Source organism: Pyrgilauda ruficollis, unplaced genomic scaffold, assembly GCF_017590135.1.
Source record: "Pyrgilauda ruficollis isolate IOZ18807 unplaced genomic scaffold, ASM1759013v1 scaffold187, whole genome shotgun sequence".
NCBI lineage: Eukaryota > Metazoa > Chordata > Aves > Passeriformes > Passeridae > Pyrgilauda > Pyrgilauda ruficollis.
The window spans coordinates 34,531-54,401 of NW_024517762.1; the positions used below are offsets into that span (position 1 = coordinate 34,531).

At 55.4% G+C, this 19,871-nt stretch overlaps 2 protein-coding genes across 6 annotated transcripts; one reads left to right on the forward strand and one right to left on the reverse strand.

Annotated features, from left to right (window-relative positions):
* Positions 1–2,384: 2,384 nt before the first annotated feature.
* CEND1 (cell cycle exit and neuronal differentiation 1) lies at positions 2,385–11,757 on the reverse strand. Of its 4 annotated transcripts, XM_041465215.1 has the most exons (3): positions 11,744–11,757; positions 3,755–3,772; positions 2,385–3,615 (listed from the first exon to the last, which is right to left on the reverse strand). In XM_041465215.1, the coding sequence occupies exons 2-3, from the start codon at positions 3,760–3,762 to the stop codon at positions 3,213–3,215; spliced, it is 411 nt and encodes a 136-aa protein (XP_041321149.1). In that variant the 5' UTR covers positions 3,763–3,772; positions 11,744–11,757; the 3' UTR covers positions 2,385–3,212. The 4 variants fall into 4 exon arrangements, with proteins under 4 accessions (XP_041321149.1, XP_041321152.1, XP_041321151.1 ...); XM_041465218.1 differs by lacking the exon at positions 11,744–11,757 and adding an exon at positions 11,241–11,349 and having other exon boundaries at positions 2,385–3,772; XM_041465217.1 differs by lacking the exon at positions 11,744–11,757 and adding an exon at positions 10,468–10,526 and having other exon boundaries at positions 2,385–3,772.
* LOC121352327 (NACHT, LRR and PYD domains-containing protein 12-like) lies at positions 11,256–19,771 on the forward strand. 2 transcript variants are annotated; one of them, XM_041465171.1, is made up of 9 exons: positions 11,358–11,480; positions 13,632–13,756; positions 14,596–14,760; positions 15,438–17,133; positions 17,658–17,786; positions 18,018–18,188; positions 18,401–18,574; positions 18,703–18,873; positions 19,039–19,771. In XM_041465171.1, exons 3-9 carry the CDS (start codon positions 14,715–14,717, stop codon positions 19,238–19,240), a joined length of 2,589 nt encoding a protein of 862 aa, XP_041321105.1. In that variant the 5' UTR covers positions 11,358–11,480; positions 13,632–13,756; positions 14,596–14,714; the 3' UTR covers positions 19,241–19,771. The 2 variants fall into 2 exon arrangements, with proteins under 2 accessions (XP_041321103.1, XP_041321105.1); XM_041465169.1 differs by lacking the exon at positions 13,632–13,756 and having other exon boundaries at positions 11,256–11,480.
* The last annotated feature ends 100 nt before the right edge of the window (positions 19,772–19,871 follow it).

Genomic DNA, 19,871 nt, shown 5'->3' on the forward strand with positions numbered 1-19,871 from the left:
GCACGCTGTGGCATCTACGCTGCGTCTGCCCGGCTCAGCACTAGAGCCACGCTTGGAAAAGCGCTACAGCACAGTGCAGGGTGGTCTAAAAGTGCCTCGTTTTAAAGCAAAGAGCCCACAGGACTACCCAGGGTGGGGGGAGCAGTGGCTCGGGGCTCCGAGCACACCACACACTCAGCACTTCACCAGCCAGACATCCCTTGCACTGAGGAGAAACCAGGGCTGGAAAGGAATTCAGGAGCTGCACGGCGTGGTGGGAACGGCACAGAAAAGACATCATGGACACTTGGTGTGAATGCAGGGAACGGAGGAAGGGGCATCTCCAGCTTGGATTCTCTCCCCCTCCCAGACTGCAGCAATGCAACACAAAGGTTTGTACACACACACACTGGATGTGCTCCAAGGCACACACACACACGGACACAGACAGGTGTTTTCCAAAACAAACTGCCAAAGAGGTGGGTTCCAGGTGCTGAACCTCGACAGCAGACTGTGAAGTGATCACAGGAAGTGGAAAATCCCTTGGGAACAGGACAGACCACGATCAAAAACCCCTCACAAACAGAACATACCAGGTTTGCCGAGCAGGGAGGGCTCCAATGAGCGACGTGCCCCGATGAGGAGCTGCAGCCCCATCACCACCTCCGTGGTGTTTCTGGATGAAATTGGTGGCCTTGCATCTGAGTGCTCTAAGGGCAGGCAGGGTTTGGAGATGGAGAAAAGGTTAAGGCCGTTGGCTGAGAACTGTTTTTCCCCTCTTCTGTTGCCAAAGGTGAAGACAAGGAAATAAAAATACTTTAGAAAGTAAAACTGGAGACTCGAGTGGAGCAGGTGCTTCACTTTCCTCCTCTGATCTATCTATGCTGCTCAGGGCAGAACAGATAGGTGCTGTACCTAACGTCACACACTGCTGAAAACAATCCTAGGCCAGAGCTGAGAGGCAGGGAGGGGGCAGGAAAGGTAGAAACATCTCTTGGAAACAGAAGTCACTGTCTGAAAATCATTACCCTACTTGGCAAAACATGAACCAGAGCAGGAGGCGGTGATTTCTCTTCCTTCTGAGCAACATTAGCAAAACTCCCTGTGAAGATTTCCCTGCAAAGTTGTGCTTCTGAGGGGAGAGGAGGACCCTTCTGCTTCTAACCCTCCCCCAGGCTGTAACTGACACACTGCTGCTGGGAACACATCCACAGCTCATGCCAAGTGTGTTTTAGGCTGCCAGGATCTCACCTGGAGCTGTAGCCCTGCTTCCCAAAACTCCTGTGAGCCCAACACGCCTGCTCCTGTCTCTGTGCTGGCAAAGGTGGAGGCATCAACTTCCAGCTGCACTACAACACAGTGTCTGATATTCCCAGAGGCCATACACCTTTGGGAATATTTTCTGAGCTCACCATAGGAGCAGCCATGCATTCCAAGACCATGTGCATTCAGCAGGTCAGGTTTGGAGGTAAATAAGACAGACATGAGCCAAGAGCAGAATTGCCAGGTCAGGTTATACCCCCACACCATCCCATCCAGGGACTGTGCCAGAGGCAGACACTGCACAGGCAGCACCTGAGGAATGCACACCTCCCTCTGTTCCTGCAGCCCCTGAATTCATCCATCCATCCATCCATCCATCCATCCATCCATCCATCCATCCATCCCAGTTAAACGTGCACAATGGGCTCTGTCACAGAACTCACCCCACTGTGTCACAGCCCCTTTCTACTCATCACTGCTGCCCCTGCCCATGGGCTGTGCCTGCTGCCGAGCTCCCACTGGACCTCACCTAATCTCTGACCCAACTTAAACCCAAAATGTAAGGGGTCTTTAGAACACTGTTTTGCAGCAGCCAAGAGACGCCTAATGGAAGCTTTCAGAGGCAGAGCTCCTCACCTCTTGCTGTTTAGCGCTGAGCATCGGCCAAAGCACTAAACACCCTCTCTCCTCCTCCTCACAAGGTCTGGCTTTAGTGCCAAGGTACTCACCCATTAAATCAGGCTGCTCCTGAGGGCTGGGAATTTGTTTCCATTTCCAAAGTGTGGAGGAGTTACAAATCCCTGCTACTACTGTCACAAGAGGGAGGTAAGAAATCCACCCAGGACAGACTCCAGTGCCCTTGAAAGGGATTTCCCTGGTATAAAAGCAGGTAGGTCAGTGTTACTGTCATGGGATCCCTAACACCAGCTCATGTCTCCCCTTTTTCCTGTCTTCCCATGTGCTGAGAGACCACAGCCTTCAGTGGGGAAAACTTCAGTGAAAGGCCTTATCCAAAGCCCAAAGAAATGAACACCAATAGTCCAGCCAACCTCGAGGGAGCTTGGTCTGAGCCCACAGCACCCTGCAAAGCCCAGCCTAACTTTAGGAAATACTAGATCCAAAACAAAGTCTCTCTATTCCAAACGCTGCCCACGTGACCCTGGCGAGCCCTGGGATCCTGAAGGCTGCAATGGGACTTCTCTGGGCCACAGCACAGCCCTCTGGTCACTGTCCCGTTGGCAGCTCAGCCAGAAGAGTGACCTGATGTGACATCCCAGGCTCACACTCGGCTCTGCCGCGCCGCAGCTGCCCTGGTTCCTCCGGAGCACTTCCCAGGTGGGGGTTCCAAGGTGGGATGACGAGGGGCAGATACACAGACACCGATTAGGGATCGCCTGTGGCTGTTGGGTCAGGGAGCTGCCCCTTCCCTGCCACTGCCCCTGCGCTTCCCTTGTCCCAGGGGGCTGGAGAAACACCCCCAGCCCAGCGTGACAGGCAAGCCAGGCCTTAGCACTCCCCTTCCATCTTCTTTACCACAGCCCAAGTTAAAACAGAACCAAACAGAAACCAAAACACAAATTGGGACTCCGAATGGGACGTAGAACACTTTGGACTTGAAAACGGGACTGCAGGGTGGGGGACGAGGGGTGTCTCCCAGGGAGGACAGCAGGGGAGGGGAGGGGACACCGTCATTTACACCGATCAGGAGAAGCTGTAATCTATACACAGCGGTATAAGCCACGATATATTACATGAAAGAACACACTGAGTGCATGGAGTTACCCACAGCGGGTCAGACTGGCACAGTTGTCTTGAACAAGACCCTGGAGTTGCAGTTGGTGTTTGTTGTTGACCTATCTAGCTCGCTCTCTCTATATATATAGCTATGTATAGAATTTCTCTGCATGCATTTGTCTCAAAAGGAGCTGTACAGCTGGGCTGGGTTTCTCATCCCCACCCCGTCTCGGTCTTCATTTTTTCCGGGCTAGGAATGCCACTCCCACAATCACAGCCAGCGCGGCCACCGCCACTCCTCCGACGATGATCAAGGGCTTCATGTTGTCGAAGAAGCTGCCCGGGGACTCCTCGGAGCTGTTTCCCTTGTGGTCAGAGTCAGGGGACTGCCCGCTGGCCTCCTGCGTCTCCGTGGCGGCGGGGCTGGGTTTCAGGTTGCTGTGGTTGTTGGCGATGGCGGCGTCACCTCCCGCCTTCTTGGTGGCCGTGGCAGGAGCAGGCTGCTCTTTGGGAGCCTCCTTCTTGTCTGCATTCGTGGCAGGCCCGGGGTTGGGTTTTTCCGGCTTCCCGGAGCTGGCGGCCTTGGCGTCGGGTTTGTTTCCGCTTCGGACGTTGCCTTTGGAATCCATCCTAGGGGTGCTGTGGGCAGCGATGGATACGTGGGGCTATCCCAGCTCTTCTCCCTCGCCCGGCTGCTGCAGGAAGCAGAGGAGCCACCCGAGCTCAAGGCCTGGGAGAGGGTTGTCTTGGGATGCTTGTTACGCTGGCAGTGTCCTACCTGGACATGGTACAGCACCTGGAGCAGGAAGCAGAACAAGGAGAGGTGAGTGACAGGACAGAGCAAGCCAGTGCTGCTCTGCCTGGAGGTGACAGAGGAGGACAGAAAGGAAGACTGGAAAACTGTTGGCTCCTTCTTTCAGAACTGTGAACTCCATTCAAAATTTGCTACAGGCTCTGTGCCTGTGTAACAATCACAGAAGCAGAGAACAGCCTGGGTTGGAAGGGACCTTAAAACTCACCTTGATCATGCCACAGGCAGGGACACCTTCCACTGGATCAGAGGGCTCCAAGCCCTGTACAGCCTGGCCTTGGACACTTCCAGGGATGGGGCAGCCACAGCTTCTCTGGTCAATGTGTGCCAGGGCCTCAGCACCCCCACAGGGAAGGATTTTTTTCCTAATATCGAACAGGAACATCAAACAAGTTGGACTGACTGTCACCTATGGCTGCCACATCTGGGCTCCGTAGTCCAAGTCCATCCTGGCTGTGCGTGTGAGGCCATTTGTCAGTGGTGACAAACTCACATCCAACCAAATAAGCCTTACCTTGCCTTTGCTCACCGTTCCAGTTCCTTCTGGGTAAGGAGAGAACACTTTGTTCCATGGGCAAACAGATGGATAGATCCTCCCTGCCTGTCTCACCCTCCACCCTCCGTTTTGCAGCACTATCCCAAGGTCCATTTAGGAAGGGGTTAAAATGTGATCTTGTGTGATACTCTCCCTCCAGATGAGTACTGCAGGAAAACCAGCATTAGTTTCTCAATTCTCACAGGTACCAGGGATAAAAGGATTATTTCTGCCAGCCTTTTGGTGGAGCAACAGCAAAACAAAGTGCCAGATCCTCAGCTGGTGAAAAACAGAGAACTGACTGCATGGATTTACTGCAGAGATGGATCTCTTGGTGACAGAGACCTCTCACTCCTGTCATCTCCTTTCAGGGTTTGCTGGACTTGCCCTTGGAGCCAAACAGGATGCTGGTGATCAGCTGGGGCTATCTTCCTCAGGGAAGTGGTGAACAGCACGGGAATTCAGCAAAGGGACAAAGTGGCCTTTGAGGGGATGAAAAACCACCACAACAACCTCACCCCACAAACCTGGCAGGGCAGGGTGAGCTGAGGATGGAGCTCCTGAGGCTGCACTTCCATGTGATGGCAGGAGAGGACAATGCACCGGGCATTTTGCCAGCAGGCTCTGGCAGTTCAGCACCACATCAGCTCCGAGCTCGGGAAATAAAGAGTAACCAGGAGGCAGCGTGGGATCCGAGCCGCCGGCATTGCTGGCTCCCTGCTGACCTTCAGGACTGCCAGGAGCTTTCTGCCTGCTAAGTGAAATCAGAGCTCATTGTCTGCATCGAGAGCTGAAGAGGCTCCTCAAAAACCTCAGCCAGCAAAGGTTCCTTCCACAGCGGCTCAGAGGGCAGATCACTCCTCTAATGACAGGAACAAAGTCCCGGGACTGCAGCAATGATCTGTGCTGCTGACTCTTCTGGGAAAGAGGCTGATAAACATGGGGCTTCATCCCCATTTAGGCAGAAATGGAGGAAATCTCACAGAAATGACAGGTTTTGGACCAGAGCAAAGCTGAGCAACACCTTATGGCTCCTAAGTATAAGACAGAAACACCTCCCACTCCTGCTCTCCCTTGCCAACCATTGCTTGGTGGCCACCAGCTGCTCCAGTGCCAGTCAGCTAGAGCAGACTGAGGGAACTGCAGCACCAAAATCATGGAATTCCACAACTCTCACAGAATATCACAAGTTGGAAGGGACCCACAAGGATCTTCCAGCCCAGCTCCTCACGCTGCACTAGGCTTGGTGACCATAAAATCCCATATTTCTCATTGACTGCAGCTGGACAGTGCTTGCATTCCCCAGTCTGGGAAACTAAACCCTTTTAGAAAAGGAACTTTCCTTTTGTAAAATTAAACTTTCCTTTTGGAAAGCCCAAACTGTGCCTCTCTCACGGCTTGCTGAGTGTGTATCAGACACTTGGGCATCCTGTACCATACAAACACCACCCCGGATGCTCACCCAGCTTCAGACCCCGCTGTGGCTTGGGGCGTGGGAGGGAAACAAGGGCCTGGCCAAGTGCAAGAATATTTTCTTCTCAGTGCTCATTCTGTAATATTTCTGTAGATATCACCTGCCTCACCTTTTCCTGTGCTTCCAGAGAGCATCCATACTGCTCTGTCAGCACAAGTCCTACATAAATCCAGAGCTGAGGCTGCACACATTCACTCCCAGGAATCTGCTCCTCTGGTTTGGGACCAATTTATCCTTTTTTGGTTTTTTTTTTCAATCTGGTACAATGAGACACAAAGAAATACTAAGTGGAGCCCACAATTGAAGCGAGCTCACAGGTTAAAGCAGGGAGGGTCGGATTAATCGTGGCATAAATATTAATTTACCTGCTTTGTCACTTGGATATCAGTTAACTGGGCCACTCACACACTCTGATATTTGTGTGGCTACAGCACATGGACCAAGCATTAAACTTCTGCCCTTTCCCTAGTAAAATCATGTGCAGCCTATGGAGATCATGAGGTAAATCAGAGAGGGAAAACTCACCTTCTTGCTGAGAAATGGGGACCCTGCACAGCCCAGGCACCTCAAAGTTTATCCACTTCCCCCTGCAGGGACCAGCCCCATCCCAGCTCCAAACCTGAGCCACAGCACAGCTCCATCAGCACGGCCCAGCCCCATCCCAGCTCCAAATCCTCTCATCCTCCCCTGCTGCTTCCATTTGGAAGGGAAAGTCAGTCACCCTGTTGCTCCAGGGTGTGGGTCTGGGGTGCAGTGGGAAGCTCATCCACAGGGTTTTTCCCTCTGTCAGGTTCTTGACTGCCACACTGAGACGGGCAGCAAGGAAGGATTTAACAGCACAGTGGGGTTATGTATCAGGATTTATCCTGCAATAAAGGTCCATCCCTACACTCCAGGTGTCCTCCAGTTGGAAACATCCATCCTGGAAACAGCTACTGACCATATATGCCCTGGAGCAATGCTGTGCACAAAGAGCCAGAGATGGCAGGAAACACCTTGTCTTCAAATACTCCCCTCATCCCCTAATCTCCTCTTCCATTCTTTGTCAGTCCTGCCTGTGTGGAAGAAAGGCACTCATTCCCTCGTGCACAGGACAGACAGACCCTTGCTCCCCCTAAGGAAGCAGCAGTTGGCACCAAAGGTGACTCTGGCGCAGCGGAGGGAGCTCCTTTCCCAGCACTCTCACCATCCCACTCTCTTCCACCTTCTCATCTAACCCCTAAGGAATGCAGCTTGGACCACCCTGTCCTTTGGGATGTGTCCTCAGGGGTCTGTGCCTGTCCCCTCTGTCACACGTGGAGTGATCTGTCAGGGCTGGAAGGATTTGTACCCAATCCCCTCCTGCAACTGAGCAGCATTCCCAGTGCCTCAACTCCCCATTCCCAATGGGGAAAACCAGCATTTCTCCCTTTCTCTGAGCTGCTGGGGGAATAAATGCCAAGCAAGCACCCAGGAGAAGGTCGCCAGAGTAGTGACTAAGCCATTCCCCATGCCCAAGAAGTGCAGTGAAGATGGATGAGGTAATGCACCGCCTCTGATATTACCATAAATATTAAAGCAGCTTTACATAAGGAGCTTGTGTTCTCTCAGCTGCCATGAGCAGCTCCCCAAGGAGGATTTTTAGCTCCCTTCCAGGCTATTTCAGCCCCCAGCTCCTGACGCAACGCGCGGCAAACGTGACACAACGCGACGCAAACCCCACGCCAGCAGAGTCACTTGTCACAGACGCTTCTAAACGGCCTCAGTGCTGCACAGCCAGGGACAGACTGTACAGGAGCCTGCTGTGCTCCCCAGCCCTCCCAAGTCCAACCCTCAGAGACAGCAGCACCAAGTCACAGCGAACACTGGTGACCCACTTCACTCTGATGAGATATTTATGAATCCTTTTCCCAATCTGTTGTTTGTTACTCTCCACGTCCCTCCCCCCATCCCTGGATTAAACATTTCCCTCTCAAACAAGCCCTTTGAATCTTGTTATGGAGAGTGTCAGATGCTGGAAGTATTTTAGCAGTGGCAGCAGCCTCAAATCGCTGCCACGCGGGGAGATCTGCCAGCCAAGCTCTGCTCCATGGCTGCGGCAATTCCTGCAGCTGCTCGGAGCCCCAGCATGCTCCTCACTGGTCCAGCTGGTGCTGACAGTGACCAAAAATCTGTACCCACCACCCCCACAGCCCCCAGAGCACGGCCAGGACCCTCCTTCTCACTCCCAGTGCCACCAAGCCACGTTCCCTCTCTCCAGGCTGGGCAAGGCATCCACACTCAGAGCTTGGGTCATACCTGGCACCAAGGTGAGGTGTGGGAACAGGATAGGTTCCTGTAGCCCAGTAAAGGCAGCTTTGTCCTCCATTTGCAAAGGGAAGGGCTCTGGGATGCAGACCCTGGGCCAGCAGCTGCACAGAGGTGTGACACCATTGCCAGAGTCCTTTCCAGAGGCTGCCCAGCCATGCTGCCCACAGAGGTGACACAGCACTTCAGCCTCCCCACCAGAAGGAGCCCAGGAACAGGACATACATGGTCTTTTCCTACACCACAACCTCTGCAGATGACAAGCTCTGAGCCGAGCGTCACCTCTGCAAGCCACACACATCCTGTCCCCAAAGAGCTCCTGGGATGGACGTGGCAGACATTTTATTCTCTGAGAGATGGAGGCAGCATTGCAGACCTCACACTCCTGCCAGGGGCTCAACCTGTGCTCTTTCGGAGGGGTTAAACCCCAAACACAGCTCCAACCTGCCCTGGTAAGACACCCTGTCTGTACACAGCCATGTGCACAGCAAAAACCAGGCACTGCCAAGCAGCCGTGGGAGAGAGGAGATTTTGTCTCCAGCCACGTGCTCCGACTGACTCCCTGGGGGTGGGCACTGAGTCACAGCTGGCACTGCCCTGGCCTGCTCTCAGCAGGAGAAGTCACACCTGGCAAGGCCCCTCAAGTGCCACCAGCCTCCCCCATACAGCTTGCACTCTCAGACACACCTTACAGCAAAATAATTTCTAGAATACAACAGAATCTGGGAATACGTAGCTGAGGCTGGGTTGGAAATACCCTGCTGCAAAAAGCCTGGCTCCTCAGGGTCCCAACACAGTCCCCAAGCCCCTAAAACAGAGTTCAGAGCACCTCAATCTGCTGTGCTAATCTCACTTTAATCTCGGGTTTGAACCCCCCTCAGACACAAAATCAAACACTCTTTTCCCCTGTACAGTTTAATTTTTTGTAGCAGAGCAAAACTGCAGCTCTTACCCTTCAAAAACCACGAGGTGTTAGATCTTGAGCCTCTCCCTGGCAGAGCTGGGCATTCCTCACCCCAAGACAGAAATTCAGGGCACAAAGGAAAGGCTGCTCAGCCAGGATGACTTTTTTTTTTCCCATGGCAGCTATTTGTCAGGACAGTGGATCAAACACTGGAGCAATAATGGGGAACACTTTGGGAGACACCACAGCAACAAGAATCCTGGAGCCTTAATCCATGAGTGTGACACCACAGGGATCTGGGTGCACCCTGAACCCTACTCTGGGAAACTCCTCCTGTTTTGACTTTTGCAAACACACTCAGTTCGTTTCTTTCTAATGTTTTTCCAGCCCTTCCAGAGCCAAAAATTCAATTCCAGCAACACCCTGGCTGGGGCCATGGGGCTTGTCTTGGTTCCCTGCTCAGTTCTGGGACTGTGGTGCCAGCTCAGGGATAACGTGACAGGGTCAGCAAACATTCCCTGCCTCTTGGAAAATGGTGAACACTCCTTCCCTCCCACCACAAAGCCCTGCTCCTTACCCCGGGCCTGCCAGCACTTGGGAAAAGCCTTTGGGAAGAAGGCAGATGCTTCCAAATTGGGGTGCTGCTCCCCAAGCGGCCATGAGCCAGTCCCCAGCTTCAGGAGGCTGATCCCCTTTCTGACAGATCTTACTATTAAGGCATCTTCCTCCCAGTCTTGTATCCCAAATTCAATATCCATAAGCAAAAAAGGATGAGGGATATATGTGACACAGTGAAATAGCCCCAACCACTGCAGGAAGCAGCAGCAAATTCAATATCCCTCTCCAGTTTATGGGCATCCTAAATCCATCCCTTCTGCCTGATGCAGCATCACCCCCTTTGTGGCCCAGCTGAGGCCAGCAGAAAGATTCTGGAAGCAATTCCTCACATGCAGAGCTGGGTCTGGAACCTGGCAGCCCCTGGATCTGCAGGCATCAGCCTGAAAACTGTTGCTCTGCAGCTGAAATCTAAGAAGCCACTGCAGGCAGACAAGAGGCCAATTCCACACGAGGCAGTGACCTTCCAGGGAGGCTCCCACACTCTCCAGGGTAAAACCCACCCCTTACCTTGTGCAGCAACACCAGGCACTCTCTGTCCCAGCAGAAAGCTGGAAAGCATCTGAGGAAGGATGGCCAAAGCTCCTCCAGCGTGGAAATCCCTGCTCAGGGAGCTTCATCCCTCCCTCCACCCCGTCTGCCAGCCCTGACACCTGATCCAGAATGGGGACAGTGTGCCAGGGTGTTCTCCAGCCCCGCATCCCAGCAGCCTGCCAGGGGAGGGGAAGGATGCAGCGGGATGAAAATGCACTTTTAGGGGAGAATTGGGATTTCTTCCCCCACCCGACTACAATATCACAAGGTTAGATGTTGGTGTTGGGCACTGTGGCTGAGAAAGGACAGATGGAAAACACTGAAGGTCAAACCTGTGAAGGTCAGACTTTTGGAGGTCAGTCCTGAGATGGAGCAGGGAGCTTAATCCGGCATAGTCCATCCTCCCTCTCCTGACGGCATCCTGCCCAAGCCCCACCCAGGAAAACGGGGTTGCGGTGTGGAGGTTTCCTCCTCTTGTCCCAATGCCCAGGTTCTGCCAGCCTCACCTCGATTCCATTTTAAAAATCCTCTTCTTTCCCCCTTTGCACCTCCCCAGAAGCCACCAGAGGGACAGAGAAGTAAACAGGAGCAAATCAACAGGTCCCTGCCAGCACACATCACAGGGATGCACATGGATGTGCAGAGAGCAGGGACATCAGACTGAAGAGCTTGAGATATTCCTAAAGCATTCCCTCCGTGGAAGCACCACCGTGACTCAGGAGGCCTGGTCTGGTATCCACCCCTCTCCCACTCCCTCGGTGCAATATTCTCCTTTAAAACAGGCACTGCTGCTTCTGACATATTTTTCCCTTTTGGGTTTTTTGGGGCAGATTTCCCTTTGTGAGCTCCTCTCCGATGCAAGCCCAGGGTCAAATGGAAGGATACACCTCCTAATTGATATCAAATTCTCCCTGCCCAACAAACAACCCCCTTTCCCGGGAAAAGGTGAAGGCTGAACCAAGCCGGCTGTTCCTGCTTCCCTCCTGCCTCAGCACTGACAGAATTAAACAGAGTCATTAAATCCATCCAGGCAGAGCAAAAGGCAAACAAATCCCACTTTCCATGCACATGGGAGGGGAAAAGCAGCTGGAAAAGCGCTCAAAACCTTTCGGGGAGGTGCGGCAGGCGGGATGCCGGAGGAGCTCAGCGCGGACGCCGCCTGCCCTCCTCCCTCCCAGCAGCCCTGCTTCCGGCACATGGCCGGCTCCGCTTCCCCGTGCCCGGCGCCCTCCGGCCTCGGGAGCGCTGCTGCGGCATCCAGGGCCTCTCCGCATCCAGGGCCTCTCCGCGCCCCGGCCCGGAGCAGGCGAAGGGCTCGGCTCGGCACAGCCCGCGGAGGCTGCAGGTACGTGCAGGAAGCTGCGGGCAGGAAGCGGGCAGGAGGCAGCCGTGCATTTGCAGAAACACCTTCTGTGCCTGCCTGACCTTCAGGGAGCAAAGCGTGGGAGCCGGGACGGGAAGGGAGCCTCCCGGGGCCGGCCGTCCTCACCGTGCTCCTTGTTTGGGGACAAAAAGGCTCTTTTTGCCTCCCACGGGGGAAGCTGTGGGCTGCCGGCTCCGGAGGCAGCGGGCACGGCAGCCCCGGCCTCCATCCCGGTGCTCACTCACCTTGGGCAGGTGGCTCCACGTCCCCGTGTCTCCTTGTCACCCTGCGCAGGACATCCGCACGTCCCGGAGCTGGGAGCCCCGGCCCTTGCACCCCGCGCCCCCATCCCAGCGGCATCCCTTACCTCTGTCCTCCGGCCGGACGAGTCACACCTTGGGAGCTGGCTCTTGCGCAGAGAGGAGGGAGGGAGGCAGGCAGAGGGGGGGAAACTTGGGAGTTTCCCACAATGCACCTCTGCAGACTGCATGAAGATGGAGAGCAGGGAGGGGGGGAGAGGGCGCTCCAATCCAGAGGGAAGGGCTGGGATCTGGAGGGGCAGGGTGCCAAGGGAGGGTGCAGGGTGGTACAGGCAGCCCAGCTGCATCTCCATATCCTCTGTCACTTGGGGCTGAGCTGGCTCAGCAGTTCAGGGCTGTCCCTGCGGCACTGACCCCTCTGCTGCTCCGTTTGTTTCTCCTCCAAATCCTGCCTGGATTTGCAGCAATTACTACAGCAACAAAATGGGGAGGACACACTTGGAAAAATACCTGGGAGCAGGCCAGCCTGATAAATTGGGATGCCTCTGTGTAGACCACAGGCAAAAGGAGTATGAGCCTCTCCCCACCAGAATTTCCAACTGAGATGATCCCTGGCAGTCATTTAAGGAATGTAAAACTGACTTGCCAAGGAGACACTCTGCACAGTGCAGGGAGGACACTGAATGCTGCACCTTGGGGATAGTTCTGTGCCAGCTCTGCTTCCCTTCTCCCCAGACTGCTCCTTGTTTGACACCCCTTCCCAGACCAGAGCCGGGCACACAGCCCGGTCCCACTGCAGAGCGCTGTCAGCCAGCCAGGCACTGCCAGACACAGCCACCTCATCCTCATCCTCTTCCTCCCCCTCATCCTCACCAGCTAAAAGCCAAGAGCCCTCTCTGTTACAGCCTCACCTCTCCAACCAGGCACAAGGCTCAAATTCCCATCCCTGTGTCACTTCCTGCTTGTATCCCAGACCTCAGCAGGTTCTGGGATTGTCTGGAGCTCTTTTAGCCCTTATTTCAGAGCAAATCGGGTTGTGTGTTAATTGCCCATCTGCCTCCATCAGTTACTTGGGACCCACCAGTGCCCAGCCAGGTGCATGTCATGTCTAAAAAATACTCAGGTTGATTAAATCCTACTGCAAAGACAAATCCTGCCTGTGTTTGAAGAGAGCTGCAGAATGAGGGGCTGGATGGAAGAACCTCAATCTCCCAGAACGTGCTGTGCTTCCAGGGCCTGCTTTGGGATGCAGCTACCCACACCCCCTCGGGGCAGGGATGAGCAAGGTTATTCCTTCTGTAGTCGGTGGCTCCAGGAGCCAGCTCGGCTCAGACAGGTTGGCACTGCCAGGATTAGCTGTGGCTGATGCTGATGCACCCGCTGTTCCCTGTCTGGTCCTGCCCCCAGCAGCACCAGCACTCCCTGCTCTTTCAGAGACTTGTGCCAGGCACACCCAGGACCTTTCCGTGGCTCCAAACAGCTGCTTGCCCTTCCTAACGCCTCCCAGATCTGCTGATCTACTGACAGCAGCAGAGAGGCTGAATTCCTGCAAAGCTGGTGGAAATCCACAGTTTAATGCAGGTGACACCCCCAAACTGCTTCTTCCCTAGCAAAATCTCTTTGCTACTTCTGTATCAAGCAGGAATATCCTCAAGGTGGCAGGAGGAGGGAGGGAGCCTCCTGCAAGTGGGAACCCCCGGGTCTTGTCCCCAGAGCCTGGATGAGGGGTTCCAGCAGCGGTTTCCTTATGTTCACACACTCTGCCTCTGCCTTAGGAGATAAACAGCCCCACGTGATGCTCTCACACGCCTCAGACCGGAATATACGTTGTATTTAAATTCTGAATGTAAACTTTTTTTTTTTTTACTGGTAGGAAAAAGGGAAGTGAAGGAAAAGCTGTGAAAACAATACACTTCCCCCATCTCCCTGTGGCAGAGTCACATCCCCCCTAACGCAGCGCGGGCACAGCAAGAGCAGCCCTGGCTGAGACACAGCAAGGTGAAAATGGCTTTTTCAAGGTCAGAAGGAGTGGGAATCCTTTAGAAACGGTGCTGCTGGATTTGCCCCCTCCCCCTCAGCTCACAGCACCTCCCAGGAGGAGTTAGCAGGGATAAGGACAGCCCTGGCTCCTGGGGAGCTCCTGCTGCAAAACCCACAGGGGAATGTTGGTGGCAGCAGCATCCAGGGGAAGGAGCATAGGATCATGGAATTGTTCGAGCCCTCTGAGGTTATCAGGACCAAACATTCCCCAGCACTGCCCAAGGCCATCACTATCCCTTTTCCCCAAATGCCACATCCACACAGCCTTTAAATTCCTCCAGGGATGGGGACTCCACCTCTGCCCTGGGCAGCTGTGCCAGGACTGGACAACCCTTTCAGTGAAGGAATTTTCCCCAATATTCAGTCTAAATCTCCCCTGACACACTTGAGACCATTTCCTTTGGAGAGAAACAGTTATCCCCAGAATTATTTGACATCCTGCAAGCAGGAGGGACAGTGTGCAGTGTGATGTCTGGCTCTGAGCAGGGAAATAGGGAGTCCACAAGGAGTCCTTAAACTCCCGATGTGCCTTAAAACTTCCTTTCTCCCTTTCCCAGTATCCCTCACAAGCTGCTTTGCTAAACACATAGTCCTGAAGCTTTTTCCCATCATGGAAAGAAAATCATCACTCACAGAAAATAAAATCATCGAGAGGGTTACCCCCTCCTAATCCAGACACAGGTGCCCTGTGCATAAACTGGAGCAGGCAAACCAGGAGAGCAGGTCACAGCACAGGCTCACAGCCCTTTTATTCCTGAGCATCCAAAGATCCTAAATGAGCCTCTCTCCTTTCCTAGAGCCCCATTTACAACCCACCCCACAGCTGGAGAGGGGGGAAAAGGCCACACAGCAGCAAAACCCTGTGGCTGTTTGGGCAGCTCCGTTTGTCTGTACCTCAGACTTCTGGGAAAGCAGAATGAAGGACGTTTCTCACAGTGGAATGACCTGCTGCAGCAGCCAAGGTGGGTTTCCCTGGCAGCAGGAAGTTCCTTGCAGTGAAAATCCAAGCCCTGCTCACCCTGGGGTACTATTAATAGCCTGGAATGCTGAGCAGCCTCACCTGGGGCCTCCCACCACCTGGCATGGGCCTGGGCTCTGAGTTCAGCCCTGGGCACTCCTTGTTGAAGCTGTTCTGGGGACAGGGTCACCAGCTCTGTGCAGGCAGCTCATCCCTGCAGTGAATTACATGGGCTTGTAACTCCTCGATAAAGGCATTGTTTAAAATCACAGAATGGTTTGGGTTGGAAGTGACCTTAAAGCTCACCCAGTGCTCTCAGCGCTTTCCAGCAGCCAGCTGGGCAGGCTCTTTCCTCCTGGGATGGGGATTAAGGATATTTCTGCTGAGGTCTGTGCTCTGGAGCCCAGGGGCAGTGTCTTTGTCCCCTGAAGCATGAGTCAGAGACTGCAGGTAGCCCCAGGCAGTTGCATTTGCTCCCAGGTGGATGAGGATGATGAGGGTTGATAGATCAGGATCAGGACCTGGAAGAACGCCCAACCTACCAGAGTCCCTAAATCCTCACAAATTGTGTCCTTAGTGCCCCAGCCAGACTTAGGAGAGCACTGAGCATTGAAATAAGTGGCTGCTGGTGTGTGGGGAATGTGTCTGGGCTGGGAACTGACCCTGCTCCTCTCGGCACAGAGCACGGGTGGGACAGCAGAGAGCACACGACCCGGGAGTCCCACCAGGACAGGGAGCTGGGCGCCTGTCCCAGGGAGAGCCCGTCCTTCCACAGCCGCTTCACCACCCTGACCATCACCAGGGAGCCTCGGAGCAAGCATGGAGCCAAGGATGGAGCTGTGGGAACCAGCCAGGGATGTGCCAGCACCAGCAATGGAGCAGCGGCCACCACCACCCCCATGCTGTTTGAACCCAGTGGAGATGGGCAAACCCCGCAGGTCGTGGTGCTGGTGGGGGCCCCGGGGATGGGGAAGACAACGATGGTCAGGAAGGTGATGGTGGAGTGGGGAGAAGGAGCACTCCACACGCAGTTTGACTTTGTCTTCTGCATTGACTGCAAAGCCATCGTCCTTCCCATGGAAGCCAGCGTGGCAGACCTGATTTCACGGTGCTGTCCTGGCCTGCGAGTGCCGGCTGGGAAGATCCTGGATGACCAGAAGAAGATCCTGTTCATTTTTGATGGCTTCGAGGCCCTGGGGTTTTCCTTGGTTCAGCCCGAAGCTGAGCTGAGCTCTGACCCCAGGGAGGTGAAGCCGCTGGAGCTCACCCTGATGAGCTTGTTGAAGAAGACTTTGCTCCCCAAAGCCTCTTTGCTCATCACCATGAGGCCAACAGCTCTTGGAAGCCTGAGGCAGTGCCTGAAGGGTGAGAGTTACATGGAGATACTGGGATTTTCAGCAGCCAGGAGGAAGGAGTATTTCCACAAGTATTTTGAGAACCCAAACAAAGCAGACATGGCCTTCAGGTTTGTCAGAGGCAACGAGATCCTCTACAGCTTGTGTGTCATCCCTATCATGAGCTGGACCATCTGTACCATCCTTGAACAAGAGCTTTGTGGGAAGAAAAACCTCCTTGAGTGCTCCAAAACCACCACAGGGATGATGATGTTCTACTTCTCCCAGTTACTGAAGCTCAGGGACAGGGACAACCCACAGGTCCTCCAGCAGTTCCTACTCCAGCTTTGCTCCTTGGCTGCCGAGGGTATCTGGAAGCACAAGGTCCTCTTTGAGGAGAAGGAAATCAAGGACTGTGGCTTGGACCAGCCAGGTCTTCTCCCCTACTTCCTCAATGAAAGGATCCCAAGGAAAGGAGAAGACCATGAGAGTGTCTATGCTTTCACCCACCTGCACCTCCAGGAGTTTTTTGCAGCAATGTTTTACGTCCTGGAGGATGATGGGGAAACGATCAGCAGCTTGGGGAAGCTTGAGAAGGATGTAAATAAATTATTAGAAAGTTACAACAAGTCCAGAAAGGATTTGAACATAACAGTGCGATTCCTCTTTGGTCTGGTCAGCCAGAAATCCATAGAGTACATGGACAAAACCATTGGGTGCAGAATTTCACCACGAGTCAGGGAAGAGCTGCTGGAGTGGCTTCAGGGGAGGCACAGAGGCCTCTCCCACCCTGGCCAAGCACTGAAGGTTTCGGAGATGGACACTTTCCACTTCTTGTTTGAGATGAATGAGAAGAGCTTTGCACAAAATGCACTGGGTCATTTCACTGACCTGGACTTGCAGGACACCAGGCTGACCCTGTATGACCAGATGGCTCTTTCCTTCTGCATCCAGCACTGGGCTGGGCTGGGCTCCGTCACCCTCCAGGGATGCTCCTTCCACTGGCAGGATCCTGAGGCAGAGCTGGATGTGTTAGTGCCTTGGTAAGTCCTGCTCCTCCTTGCTTTAATGACCCAAAACTGCAAAGATTTCTCTTTCTCTGTCCCAAAGGATGATTCAGCTTCTCCCTCCTGAATACCAATTTGGCCTTTCCCTGGGTGTTTGATTCCTCAGCAGAGGATTTACTTATTCTTGGGGAGAACAAGGAACATGTGGGCTCCTCGATCCGCTGCCTACTGTGGGATCGATGGTGATGGAGTTCTTGGGTCGACCTAGCCAGGCCCACCTGTGCCCAGCCGTCACTCTGGCTTTCCATCGTCCTCCTTCTCCCTCAAAAAGGGAGATCCCTGGTGCTGGAATGTTAAATGCACCCTGTGACTCCCCTTACATCTCCCTGGGTGGCTCCAACAGCAATGTTCGAGGTCCTTCACTCCTCCAAAGCCATAAAGATCCCTCCGGAGAAGCTGGAGGCTCTGCTCGGGATGGGGGGGTTGTATGCTGGTGTCAGAACCGGGAGCTGCCAGCACCGCTGAGGGCTGCGTGTGCCCCACGGCTCTGTTCCCTGCAGCTCTGGAGCCTCGGGAGCCAGAGGACATCCCGGTGCTCTCGTCGTGCGGCGGCGGGAGGAGCTGCCCTGCCCCATCCACCTGCTCTGCCGGGCTCTGCGGCACCGGGACAGTGCCCTGCAGGTGCTCCGGTGAGAGACGCGCGTGGAGCCCACACCAGGGCTGGGAGCCGGGGTGTGGGTGGGGGCACCCGAACCACAGTGCAGTGGGCGAGTGGGTTGGGGCTGCCCCACTGCTCCCTGGGGACAATGGCAAGCAGCCAGAGGGAAGCCAGGCCCTCCTTACCCGTGGGTTTGCTGGGCAGGTGAGCAGCCAGGATAGGTGAGGTGTGCTGAGCCCCTGTTCTCCGTGCTGTCCCGCAGGCTGCGGTGGTGCCGGCTGTCCGAGAGCTGCTGTGCAGAGCTGGCAGCGCTGCTGGCGGAGCACCCTGGCCTGGCCCAGCTGGAGCTGGCTGACAGCTCGCTGCGTGACAGCGGCGTGCGCCTCCTCTGTGAGGGGCTGCGGAATCCGGGCTGCCGCCTGCGCATCCTGCGGTGAGCACCCCCAGAATCCCTAAGGCATCTCAGACCTGAGAGCTCGGGAGACACTCCAAAGGGTCCCCCCGGGATGGCATCATGCCTCTGTCCCACACTTCCAGGCCAAGGAGTGTCAAGGTTATGGCACCAGGGTGGGGACCGCCACCGTGGTGGGATGGCAGTAAGGGCACTCAGGAGGCTCTGAGGATTTTTCTGGGGTTTCCCATCAGGCTGCGGTATTCCCGCATCACCAGTGCCAGCTGTGAGGACCTTGCCTCTGCGCTGAGCACCAACACCTGCCTGGAGGAGCTAGATTTGTCCTTCAGTGAGGACCTGCGAGATGCCGGCGTGGAGCTGCTGTGTGAGGGGCTGCAGCACTGTGCCTGCCCGCTACAGACACTGCGGTAAAGGGGCTGCAGGATGGGCAAGAGCTCCCTCCTTTTTACATAGAGCTTTCTCCTTTCCTTTCTGCTGGAGCAGCTCAGCCGGCAGAGGCCAGAGCGCTCCTTCCCTGTTCCCCTCGCTCCCACAGGCTGGGCAGCTGCCGGCTGTCGGGCGCCTCCTGCCCAGCCCTGGCTGCGCGGCTGCTGCAGGGGCCCCGGCTCACCTGCCTGGACCTGAGTGACAACGAGCTGCGAGCCCAGGGCGTCCTGCAGCTCTGCCAGCAGCTCCGGCATGCCGCCTGCCCGCTGAGGAGCCTGGGGTGAGTCGGGGCCCTGCCACGGCCCCTTCCGTGCCCGGCATTCCCGAGCCGGGCAGCGGAGGCCGCGGGACAGGCAGGGCCGCAGCGGCACCGCGGCCGCCTCAGCGCCTCCCTCCCCACGAGCTCCAACACCTTCTCCTCTTCTCCTGCCCCCTCCACGGCCAGGCTGAGCACGGACGGCTTCAGCCAGGCCCTGCTGCAGGAGCTGGACGCCCTCCGGACCCTGCAGCCCGCCCTGAACATCGGGAACCTCCTGGAGCACGAGGTGCCGCAGGCAGGGGCCATGGCCCGGCTGCCCTGCCAGCGCGGGGTGCTGCCGGGGGGCAGGAAGGCGCTGCCCTCCTTCAGGAGACCTCCCATCCTTTAGGAAAAGGATGATTCCAACATCCAGAGCCATTCCCTGCCCAGCTCTGAGTGGGGCTGAGCCTGCCCCACCCGTGGGGCACAGGGAGGAGATCCTGCTGTATCTGCCAGGGGGGGATCCGGGTCCTGAGCTCTCCCTTTTCCCCTCACTGTTGCTGGCAGCAGTTGTGGGCATGTGGCAGTGATAAATAAAGACCTTGCAATGCCAGAAGTCTCCTGGGCTCTTCCCTCTTCAGCCCACCAATCCCAGGGATGTGGCTGTTGTTCCAGTTCCTGCCTCACATCTCCAAGGAAGGGCTGGTGTACCTGGCATGGAAGAGCCAGCCCCAGAATGCGGTTGCAGGCCTGGGAGTGAGTCTCTGACCAGATTAGGTTTTAATAGGAAAAAAGGGAAATTCACACTGAAATCACAGAAAATCCCTACACAGGAGCTGTTTTCCTGCAGCGCTGGACAGCGAGGGCTGCCCTCTGTGGGCAGAGCCAGCCCTCCCTGGGGACAGGGCCCCACCACACTGCCACACACGTGTCCCCAGGACTGCGACATGGCCAGGACATCCTCATGGCAACGTCCCCAGGGCACTGCTGCCGACATCATCATAGTCCATGTGTCCAGGGAGCTGTTCCAAGGGGTCCCC

Excerpts from the sequence above, each read along its gene's own strand:
- LOC121352327 (XM_041465169.1), top strand. The coding sequence starts at position 14,715 with ATGAAGGACGTTTCTCACAGTGGAATGACCTGCTGCAGCAGCCAAG. Across the intron at positions 18,575-18,702 it reads TGCCCGCTACAGACACTGCG|GCTGGGCAGCTGCCGGCTGT; the intron begins GTAAAGGGGCTG and ends TCGCTCCCACAG. Across the intron at positions 18,874-19,038 it reads TGCCCGCTGAGGAGCCTGGG|GCTGAGCACGGACGGCTTCA; the intron begins GTGAGTCGGGGC and ends CTCCACGGCCAG.